This window comes from Micropterus dolomieu, linkage group LG16 (genome assembly GCF_021292245.1).
Source record: "Micropterus dolomieu isolate WLL.071019.BEF.003 ecotype Adirondacks linkage group LG16, ASM2129224v1, whole genome shotgun sequence".
Taxonomy (NCBI): Eukaryota; Metazoa; Chordata; class Actinopteri; order Centrarchiformes; family Centrarchidae; genus Micropterus; species Micropterus dolomieu.
Window position 1 is genome coordinate 9546825 of NC_060165.1, and position 12101 is coordinate 9558925.

The window sequence follows — 12101 nt, forward strand, 5'->3', positions numbered from 1 at the left end:
ATCACTGAATAATCTCCAGGTTATTTTATTCAGTTGATCAATTTGTGAAAAATGGCCATCACACTTTTCCCAAAACCTGAGGTGACGTCTTCAAATCGCTTGCTTTGTTTGTTGCACCAATAGTCCAAAACTCTGTGATATTCAATATCTCGGACATTAATATCGATTTAATACATGCAAATTGTGACAGCCACTCTGGCCAGGATACAACACACAAATGTTTGTCATGTACATCTATTCAGTGGCACCTCCGCAAACAGGCCAGCCATCACAAAAACTGTGAGAACTGTTGTATCAGAGGAAGCAGTCGAGACAGATTTTTGAGCACTTCATAGTACTGAATCTGCCCCGTTAAAGGTACATAATGACATCGTTCGGTCTGTCGACTCTGGCTAGTGCCATTTTAGTCCTATTTGATTTGGAATTTTATTAAATCGCCTGGAGGGAAAAGTTGGTCTACAGGGCACAGTGTTAAAATGATGTACCTCCTACCTGAGAGAAAGAATTTTTACTGTTAGAATGGGAAATTGTTCATCTTCTCCTGTTGCTATTAGATGTGGCAATGCTCAATTTTAGGCCCTCTCTTATTTTCACTATAGATGCTTCCCCTTGGTACTATTTTTGTGAAGTACAATATTTTCACTGTTACGTGGATGACACACAGTTCTACATACCAGTTACACTTGACAGCACACACTCTCTGAAAAACCTCTTAAACTGTCTGAACGATATCAAAGGCTGGATGGCAAGGAACTTCCTTCAACTTAATGAAAACAAAACTGAGGTAATTCTATTTGGCCTTCCAAGTTTTGTCACTAGCTTGAGCAATTTGCTTGGTCCCCTGGTCCTTCTCACGCCTTACAACTAAAGGTGACCGGCCCATTTCTGTCGCTGCCCCAAGGCTTTGGAATAGTCTTCCATCTAATATCAAGTCCTGCCTACCACTGAGAACTTCAAATCAAATTTAAAGACCTACCTTTTTTCTCAGGTTTTTATCTGATCCTGTCCTTTATTTTTAATTTTTAATTGTTCTCTCTCACCATTTTAACCTGATGTTATTTATTTCTTTTTAGCTTTGAATAAAATTTTCATCCAGTACTCGATTTGTATTGGTGTACTAGTGTTGTATTGTGTATTTAGAAACACAATGGTATATACTTTCTGTTCTTTTGTTCGTTTGTATTTGTATTTGTGTGTGTCGTGTACTTGGAAAGCACTTTGGGTCAACTGCTGTTGTTTTTTAAATGTGCTATTGCTATATAAATAAAGTTGACTTAACTGGACTTGACAGATTGTAACTAACCCTGCCCTAATGTCACTGGAGAGTTCATTCAGAAATCCATAAAGTTGTGTCCAAAGTAATTTGTTTCCGAGGTTACACCCTCTGCGCTTCGTGGGAAAGCTTGTAGGTGATAAGTTTTGCTACAATTTTAATGGGGAAAATCTATCTACACAAACCCAACCTAGTAAACGTATACACTTTGCTTCGAATAAGCTTCAAACTTAAAAACAAACTACATGTAACTGACGTCGGTTTTGTGGTTAAGTTTGCTGCCAGCAAGCCTTAGCTGAAATTACAGCAGGAAAAAAACAACTTTCAAGGTCAGGTAATGACGAGCAGAATGACCAGCAAAGACATGACAAAGGTGTGAGAGGGAGCATTGCCTAGGGAGAGAAATGAATAGAGAAGGAGGTTCGACCGCTGCAGCTCCCCCACACCACTGGACGGGATGAGTCATGTTGTTTTCTCCTGGGTCTCTTCTCTGGGTCCCAGAGATGACTCATGTACTACACATTCAGCAAGCAGCATAAGTCATTTAGCTTTATGTTTTTCTTTGCTTTCAGATGTGTATTGTGATTTTTTTTTTTTTTTTTTTTTGCCCTTTTTGGCTCTTTTGCTGGTCCTGCCTGTAGTATGCAGACTTTCCACTGTAAATGTCCAGTGTTTTAATCAGTAGGCGATAAAAGGAGAGGTGCTGCCATCCCCCTTGTTTGCAAAATCACCCCCTTGTTAACCTGCCATCCCCCCTCTCCATCCCCTTGTAGCAGGGAAAGTGCAGGGGCAGATTAGTTGAATATGTAAGTTTTGTCTGCCTGACTTATTGATCTTTTATCTGACTGAGGTTTGTGCAAGTTAGAATCTATGGCCCCCGACCATGGCTCTGAAATATCATTGCCTAACTGTGCTGTGTATTGATAAATCCAAGGCAAGTCCGTGGTGCTGAAGTAGTATTTGTAATTGCACCTTTTTCTCTCAGTACAGTACAGTACAATACCCAATTATTGTAGCCTATATACTAATAGAGTAGTGTCAACTTTGTAATCAAAGTGACAAGTAGCACTGTGTAAATTAACTTAAAAATGAGCAAATCACAGACTGGTTTTGGCTCCTGTCCCTTGTATATACATGGAAAATGTATTTTGTTGCTAATGATGTAAAAAAATATCATGAGTTAACAAAAAGGCCAGCTTATATGTCATAAAGGGAATGAACTTTTTTCCAGTTACAGACAGAAAAAATCTGTTACATCTGGATGTGGTTTAAGTTTAGATGTTTCTAGACCACAGCCACAAATTTATCTTTTTCTTCTTGTGTATGTTAAAATGAGTCAGATATTTTTAAATACTATTTTTTTATATGTAAGGATTTCTGTGGCACGCTTCAGACGCCATGGAGTCCACAGACTCTGTTTAACCGAAACTCCATTGGTGAATTCGGCTTCACAGTAAATAACTGATGCTGAGTGCTGATCTTCTTTTAGATCCTCTCTATGGAAACTCTTATCTGACAGTGACAGACAAATGGTGGGTGGTATACTGTATGTGAAGAAATGCTAAAAAGATATATTCCCTTTATCATTTTTGGCATGATTGTATGGTCAGATGTAATTATGTTTAATTCAGCTGTTAATTTCCTTTGTAACTTTGTGCTGTTGAACTTGATATGAAATCAACATACTTTTTGTATATGTGTCTGCAGGACAGTGAAGGACTTGTGTTCCACTACTGGGCCTTGTTCGACGGCCACGCTGGTTCCGGTGCTGCAGTTGTCGCCTCTCGCCTACTACAGCACCACATCGCCTGCCAGCTCCAGGCCGTCATCGAGATCCTACGCAACCCAGCCTCCCTGCCTCCAACCGTCCTGGGCGAGGAGCCCGACAACAACCCCTACCTCCAGGGAAACACCCCAGGCCCTCACCGAGCCCTGAACCGGGCCGCTTCGCTGCGTGGGGCAGCCGGTGCGCCAGGTTCCCCGTGCAGCACCCCGCCTCCACCGCGCTTCTTTACTGAGAAGAAGGTCCAGCATGAGAGCTTGGTGATAGGAGCCATAGAGAACGCCTTCAAAGAGATGGTGAGAGACAGGTGCAAGGTTATGTTACCACTCATCCTGACTGATTGTTCCTGAAAGCTTTCACACTCACTGGAAATCACTCTGTATTGCATCATTACTTAACATTTTAGGATTTTGGCTGAGACTCTTGTATAGAGAAATGTACTGTGAGGTTGCAGAAAGGTGTTCATTGTCCTCCTGCAGGGATCAGCGGTCAGTTACAGACTGTCCTGTCATCAACCCATTATCAGCGTCTGTAGCACCAATACTATTTTCTCCTCTAGTCTAAGTTATTCAGAAGCACAGGTGTTATTAATAAGAAGTTATGGATGCATTCCATTTTCAAATTTTTTATTTTCAAAGTAAATATACTTTAAATCCAAGGGTGATTAAAGCAAAGATGCTTTATAACTAATAAAGTCTTTTCTACAAAAGTAGTTTCTCCAGCACTGCTCATCGAGGGGCGTGCGTGTATGTAATTAAAAGCCTCCTGTCCACCAGCTAGCCTGTCTAATTTGCCTGCAGCCTTGAACTTCGCCAGGGAGGTCACTGTAACTGAAGCTTTGAGTAATGAACCCATTTCCGAAACAATTGGCTCAGGTGGTTCGATGCTTCACAAAAGCTTAATTTGCCCATCACTAGGGTACAGGCAGTGAATGACGAGCAATAACCACAACACGAGACAAAGCGTCTACACGTTACAATGACCGGACAGGAAATGAACAGAAACACCAAATATTTATACACAGGGATAAACGAGCAGGGCGGGAGCAAAACAGGTGACCGGGATCAGGGCTAACGAGGCAGAGAGACAGCGGGGGAAAACAGACAGCAATAGGGCCATAGGGAAACTAATAACCAAGAAGAAACAGAATATTATAAATAACTAACCCAGGACATAAGCAGACAGATAACAAATATACAAATAAACTACAACTAACGGGGAAAACAGACCGAACTACAATTAAACAGAACACAGAGCAAACATGGACAAAACAACACAGAAGTTTACAGACCAGAAGTAAACATGAACTAAACATAAGACTAAGAACTAAGACAAAGAACTAAAACACAGGACTAAGAACTAAGATAAAAGACAAGACATAAACAACTAAGGACATGGAACAAGAGAAACAGAGGCTAATAGAAAAACACATGAAACATGGCAAAAACAGATAAACGCAGGAAAAAAAATACAATTCAAACATAACCCAAAACCAAACTTATAACATTCCGATTACATGAACAAGTTTCACGGTCGTCATATTGTGCATTTTGACTGACTGAATGGCTTTCTGGGACACTAAATGTAACAGCACCATTGTTATGTTTAGGGCTGTCCCCGACTAAGGATTTACATAGTCCAATCAGAATCGTCAAGTCCTGCCAACAGTCGACTGATAGTCGAATCATGTGTGTTTTCCAGCCAAACTGAGGCTTTTTGGAGAGCTCTCTCTCTCTTCTTGCGTGCATGCCGTGCGGCCGACAAGTAGATGCACGTCGCGGTTCCTCGCTGGTCTATTTCAAGTTGCCGGGTATTTAAAAAATTTAAAATATTCTTTGTGTGGTTCATCAATGGTGATAAATTATCCGAAGGTCCCCCGGATGCAACTCGGCACAACACCAGTGAAGCTGGGGCTCAGTCTCTTCAGCAAGTGTTCCTCTTCCGCCAGCACACACACGCTAGCCTACACATGCTCATTGACGATCCAGGGTTAGGGTTACAATTTAGGATATATTTACGCGCATTTAAAAACATTTATTGAAAGTTTCATTCTTTTTAAGTGTTTATTTACATCATTAAACGTTGAAATGTATATTGTAATAGGCTGTATATTAACTTATTGTGAGAAAACTGGTAGTTCTATGTAAAATCATACGTTAAGCACCCCCATATCGGCAAAATTGCATGATCCTTGTTTCGCTGCGAAGCTTCGACTGTGAGATTGACAGCCAATCTTCTGGGAAGGCTTTCTACAAGATTTTGTAGTGTGTATGTGGGAATTTTAGTTTGCTGTCATAACATGACGTATGCTGCACTTGTTCTCACACTGATATTCTGACCTGAGGACTAAAAGGCATGTATATTCACCAGTGCACACACACTTGATGCACACAAAGATTTTCAGACCACAGCCTTTAGCATCTCTATTTACACTTTATTTAGACATCTGGCCTCAGAGTGCTGGCTTATTCATTGATGACTCCTGGCTAAAAGCCACTCAACCATACACATGCACATTAAACAGTAGATTTCTGTTGCTTTATCTAATTCAAAGGCAGCATCTGACTAAATATAATTTGCTTTTTAATTAAAGGCATTTCGCAGAATTTCTTGTTCATTATTGTGGAAACACCTGCAGGGCAATCTACCTTTTTATGTTACCTAATGTATCCCAAATTTTTTAATTCATACAGGAATCTGCAGTCCATATCTTATCGAAAAAATACTCTTTTTTAACATTGAGTTGTGTGTGTCCTTGTTGATATCCTCCACTGTTTTGTTTTGTATGCTTCTTTTAAATTGCTATGAGGAAACATGCCTGTAGAAGCCAAAGTCTGTGCAATATTACCACTAGATGGCAATGGAAAACAGCCCACACTGTTCAAGCTAGACCCTGTGGTACCCAGATTCTAAAGATCACTGTAAAAGCGCCTCTTAGATCAATCCCCACCACCACCACCCTCTCCATATTGAAAAAAGAAGCACTTGCACTGGATTTAACATTGTTATGCTAGGAGATTATCACTGCATCAGTTAAAGCTGTGGCCTCTGTAGAAGGAAGTCAACCTGCAGGGGAAAAAAACTGCTCATCAGAGTTTTCTGTCTGCAGGCTTTCTGAAGAAAAATTTATATATTCCTGTTGTAGAAGATTTGAGAACATAAAAGCATGAAAGGAGGGGTTTGAGTAACAAATCCATAATAAAAAGCATCATGAAATTGAGGAGAAAATAACCCAGCCCAGTGTGTGCACTGTGCATGTCTGCATGTATGATCAGTGAAGACGAGATACAAGCCGTCTCACATATCGCTGTCTGCATTATTCATGCGCAACAAGTTCTTGTTTACTGACACACAGTCAACGAGAGGTTCAGGTCAAACCGATCGATAGTCTACATCGATGCCCACACGTCGCCTGTCTTTCTAAAATGCTGATCAGAAATTCTGTATCCGATTATTTTCCTCTCTCTCTTATGGTCTTATAATCATATTTGTGAATGTTATTGAATAGAAGGCTTGCAGTGTGGATTTTGACTTTACTGACATTTCTTAATTTTTACTGTCACATGTGGGTAGTTTTTTTTTTTTGTTTGTTTTGTTAAGCTTTTTTTCTGTTGTCTTCTTAAGCGATGTATCATTAAAGATTGACAAAACTCCCTCTCTGTATCTGTCCCTTTCCCAGGATGCCCAAATTGAGAAGGAGAAGCAAGTCTGTAACATCACAGGAGGATGTACAGCTCTCACTGTGGTTTACCTGCTAGGGAAACTGTACGTTGGGAATGCAGGTGACAGCAGGTGTGTATGTAGTGTATGTAATAAATATGTTTTAAGTGAAGCTCTTGCATGCACCCCCTCCTTGTTATATTCCCTGAGCCAAGAAGAATGAAAGGTTGCTTGTATATTACTTTTCCAATGTTCGGTGTGCGTCTGCAGGGCTATCATCATTAGAAACAATGAGATCATTCCCATGTCGACGGAGTTCACGCCAGAGTCCGAACGACAGCGACTCCAGTTCCTGGTAAGAAAATCTGCATAAGTCTTTTGTCTAGTCTTTAGTCAACCTGCAACCTGTGCAACTTGAATCTTGACAAATATATATGTAATAAGGTTAGTCACACAAAGACATGTAAGCCTAGCTGAAACTGCACACTCTGTACACACAGTCGGGTTTAGACAAAGATACATCAAAATTTATTTTAAAATCAGTTAATTTAAGTTTTATTTAAAGTGCAAAATCACCAAAAGAAAAGTCCTAATACACTTTACAAAGTACACCGAAATAAAATGCAAAGGAGCATGATAAAATCTACCGTAAATATAGGAAGCACATGATAAAACATAAGATAAAATACAATCAGAATAATATCAACCAAATAAAATAATAAAAACGATTTAATAACATTTAAATTCGATTCTATATTTCTCAGGGAGCCAGTGTAGAAAGGCTAGAACAGGAGAAATATGCTCTCTTTTCCTGGTTCTTGACAGAGCACAATGCTGCAGCATTCTGGATCAGCTGGAGAGGCTTAAGAGAGTTAATTGTGCTGCCTGCTTGTAGAGAATTGCAATAGTCATGCCAGGAAATTTATTTATATAGCACTTATCAAACAAAAGTACAAAGTGCTTTGCAAAAGACATAGGGTGAATAAGGGCACATAACACCACTATAAAGATAAAATAAGTGAGGACAATGCAAGATAAAAAATACAAATGAAAAAGAAATGGAAATCACAAGTAAGTAAAACAGATTGACTATAAACATAAGACTAATAAAGCGTGTTTTTCTGCAGCATTTTGGGACAAGATGTTCCTGATTTTAGCAATATTATGCAAGTCAAAGAAGGTAGTTCTTGAAGTTTGTTTAAAATGCAGGTTGAAGGACATGTCCTGATTGAAGATAACTCCCACTTCCTCATGGTGGTGCTGAAGGCCAGGGTGATGCCACCCAGAGTAACAATGCCATTAGATAATCTCAAAGCTATTTGTGCCCAAGTAAAATAACTTAAATTTTGTCTGAGTTCAGCTTTAAAACATTACAGGTCATATAGGTTTTGACAATGCACTGTTGAAGTTTGGTTAACTGATTGGAATCATCCAGTCTGATATAAATATAGCTGAGTATCATCAGCATAGCAGTGGACATTTATGGCGTGGTTCCTAATAATGTTACAGAGAGGAAGCATATATAAGGTAAAAAAGGATTGGTCCGAGCACCGAACTTTGCTGTACTCCATGATTAATGCTTGTTTGCATGGAAGACTCATTATTAGCTTGTACAAATTGAGAGTGATCGAATAAATAGGACTTAAACCAACTGAGGGCTGATCCTTTGATGCCAATAAAATTTTCCAGTCTCTGTAATAGTATGTAGTGGTTGATGGTATCAAAAGCAGCTCTCAGATCTGACAAGACAAGTACAGAGACAAGTCCTTTGTCTGATGCCATTTGTAACTTTCACCAGTGCCGTCTCTGTGCCATGATGTCCTTTAAACCTTGACTGGAAATCCGAATTTGAATAAACTACCAAATACTAATTAAATTTTAGAGCTTATTTTAAGTGTATCAATATAAACTACAAAATACAGCAGCCATGACATGTATCAAAATAAACTACTAAAATCACTGCCACGAAACCACTTTGCAAACCCTTGTATCTATCGGCTTATTTGATCTATCCCTTCACCAGTGCGCTGACTCTGTTGCTTAAGTGGACTGTGTTTGAGAACAACAGCTTTTCTCTGCTTAATTAGTCATGCAATAAATCTGACAAACAGTTAACAGATGAAATATTCACATATCCCTGTGATCACCAAGAAGAAGGTTAGTTTTAAAGTCACCAACAGTTTAATGTTTAGCTTACAGTTTCCTAATGACTCATAACTGTATCCTGATTTACTTAGTTGGCGTTTGGTGAAGGGCCTACTAAGCAACATCTGAGCTAGAACAAACGTGTGGTGGATTGGTTGACATCCTGCAGTTTAATTGCATTGCAGCACAACATTGTTAATGACAATAAGGTACAGGTGTGTGTGTATTTAACAAGTTACACCATCTCATGGCATTACAATGTTGTACAACAACTCTGAAATGCATTTTTTTTTGTGCACAACTGACATAATGTAAATTGGTAAATGTTTTAGCCTAGGCTACTAAAATGAACAGGACTTAACAGGAACTGTTGTGAATTTATCCCAAATATGACAACCTACACGTTTCTCTCCTCAACCTTTTTCTTCAGGTCTCGATCAATTTTTTGTTTTGATCCCAACACATCTGGGCAAGTTACTGAGTAGGCACCAGTAAGAGGCAGCATATATGATGTCATCACATAGAAGTATTTTACAGTATATTTAAACGACAAACTGCAAAACATATGTATATTTAAACGACAAACTGCAAACATATATATCTATGTGTGTGTGTGTGTGTGTGTGTGTGTGTGTATATATATATATATATATATATAGTTGTCTACTCAGCAGTAACAGACGATTTAGCGAAAGAAGAAAGTAATACAGACCAAGAACCACACAGGCTTTTTTCATTGACCGACAACGAAGTTACTGAAAGTAACACGGGAGTACGAGAGACGGCGGCGGAAAACAGACTGGGAGTTGTCGCAAAGTAAATACAGCGACATGCACAGTAGGCTAGGCTAACTGTTAAGTGTTATTTACACAGTACTTATATTTTTATAAAAATATCAAAACTAAAACTCTGTAAATCATCGTGTTTTTGCTTTGCATGACTGATAAGACCGACTCACAAGTCCTCTGTTTTGTCCACCGGGTCCGCAGCGTTTTCAAACAAACATCTTCTGATTCACCGTTTTAATCTGGACGGGAGATGGAAACGTAGAAAAAGGTCTCCGTTTTTGTAACGAAAACAGAGAGAGAGATGCAGTCAGCTGATTGAGTGGCACCGCTCTTTGCATTAGGAAACTCACACTGAAGGATCAGTCTCTCTCTCTGCCTGATGCGCTGTGTCTATTAAACTCCAGTTGCGGGTGGCATGTGAGTGAGATGAGCACAGCTGCGACAGTTTCACATGATGGCTCCTCCAAGTCAATCACACTCCTGTGAAATCAAACTGTCCACTTAGTAAGCAACACTGATTGACAATCAATTTCACATGCTGTTGTGCAAATGGAATAGACAACAGGTGGTAATTATAGGCAATTAGCAAGACACCTCCAATAAAGGAGTGGTTCTGCAGGTGGTGACCACAGACCACTTCTCAGTTCCTATGTTTCCTGGCTGATGTTTTGGTCACTTTTGAATGCTGGCGGTGCTTTCACTCTAGTGGTAGCATGAGACGGAGTCTACAACCCACACAAGTGGCTCAGGTAGTGCAGCTCATCCAGGATGGCACATCAATGCGAGCTGTGGCAAGAAGGTTTGCTGTATCTGTCAGCGTAGTGTCCAGAGCATGGAGGCGCTACCAGGAGACAGGCCAGTACATCAGGAGACGTGGAGGAGGCCGGAGGAGGGCAACAACCCAGCAGCAGGACCGCTACCTCCGCCTTTGTGCAAGGAGGAGTAGGAGGAGCACTGCCAGAGCCCTGCAAAATGACCTCCAGCAGGCCACAAATGTGCATGTGTCTTCTTAAACGGTCAGAAACAGACTCCATGAGGGTGGTACGAGGGCCCGACGTTCACAGGTGGGGGTTGTGCTTACAGCCCAACACCGTACAGGACGTTTGGCATTTGCCAGAGAACACCAAGATTGGCAAATTTGCTGTGCTCTTCACAGATGAAAGCAGGTTCACACTGAGCACATGTGACAGACGTGACAGAGTCTGGAGACGCCGTGGAGAACGTTCTGCTGCCTGCAACATCCTCCAGCATGACCGGTTTGGCAGTGGGTCAGTAATGGTGTGGGGTGGCATTTCTTTGGGGGGCCGCACAGCCCTCCATGTGCTCGCCAGAGGTAGCCTGACTGTCATTAGGTACTGAGATGAGATCCTCAGACCCCTTGTGAGACCATATGCTGGTGCAGTTGGCCCTGGGTTCCTCCTAATGCAACACAATGCTAGACCTCATGTGGCTGGAGTGTGTCAGCAGTTCCTGCAAGAGGAAGGCATTGATGCTGTGGACTGGCACGCCCGTTCCCCAGACCTGAATCCAGTTGAGCACATCTGGGACATCATGTCTCGGTCCATCCACCAACGCCACATTGCACCACAGACTGTCCAGGAGATGGCGGGTGCTTTAGTCCAGGTCTGGGAGGAGATCCCTCAGGAGACCATCCACCACCTCATCAGGAGCATGCCCAGGTGTTGTAGGGAGGTCATACAGGCACGTGGAGGCCACACTGAGCCTCATTTTGACTTGTTTTAAGGAGATTACATCAAAGTTGGATCGGCCTGTAGGCCTGATTTTGAGTGTGACTCCAAATCCAGACCTCCATGGGTTGATAAATTTGATTTCCATTGATATTTTTTGTGTGATTTTGTTGTCAGCACATTCAACTATGTAAAGAAAGGAGTATTTAATGAGATTATTTCATTCATTCAGATCTAGGATGTGTTATTTTAGTGTTCCCTTTATTTTTTTGAGCTGTGTATATATATATATATATGGAACCATTTTCATCAACCCTATTAAAATACAAATAACAAATGTTTTTGTTTGTTTTGTATTTTAAATACATGTATCATAAATATTGTCCATCCCTGCACTGCACCTGAACTCTCGTTTATTTTGTTTACCAGAGAAACTTGATTGGCCAGTTTCTCACTGTGTTCACACAACAAACAACACAATCAGCCAGGCATTTGAAGTACCATCAATTTCCTATAGAACTGTGCAACAGCTCAACCAGCTTATCAGCTGAGAATAGCCGGCTGTGATTGACCTTTTTATAGTCAGTGGCAGTAAGCAGTGACTCATATTTCTGCACTTTCATGTTTCCTTTTGATTTCATGAATAAATGTCTCAAAGATGTTTGGATAAACAGTTGGCTCTTTAGTCAGAAGAAATGGAAAGCTTACTACCAAATGTGTCTTTCTGCATAGACATCCTGTGCAGATATATAGGTACAGAATCA

The 12101-nt window shown here is 40.6% G+C and overlaps 1 protein-coding gene across 2 annotated transcripts in view; it reads left to right on the forward strand.

The window, feature by feature from the left end:
* Positions 1-12101, forward strand: part of LOC123984709 (protein phosphatase 1H-like) — a 56158-nt gene that overhangs the window by 31013 nt on the left and 13044 nt on the right. For both annotated transcript variants that reach the window (XM_046071765.1, XM_046071767.1), the window contains exons 3-5: positions 2981-3352; positions 6736-6848; positions 6987-7071. In XM_046071765.1, coding sequence (XP_045927721.1) covers positions 2981-3352; positions 6736-6848; positions 6987-7071 — 570 coding nt within the window. The remainder of the gene's footprint in view (positions 1-2980; positions 3353-6735; positions 6849-6986; positions 7072-12101) is intronic.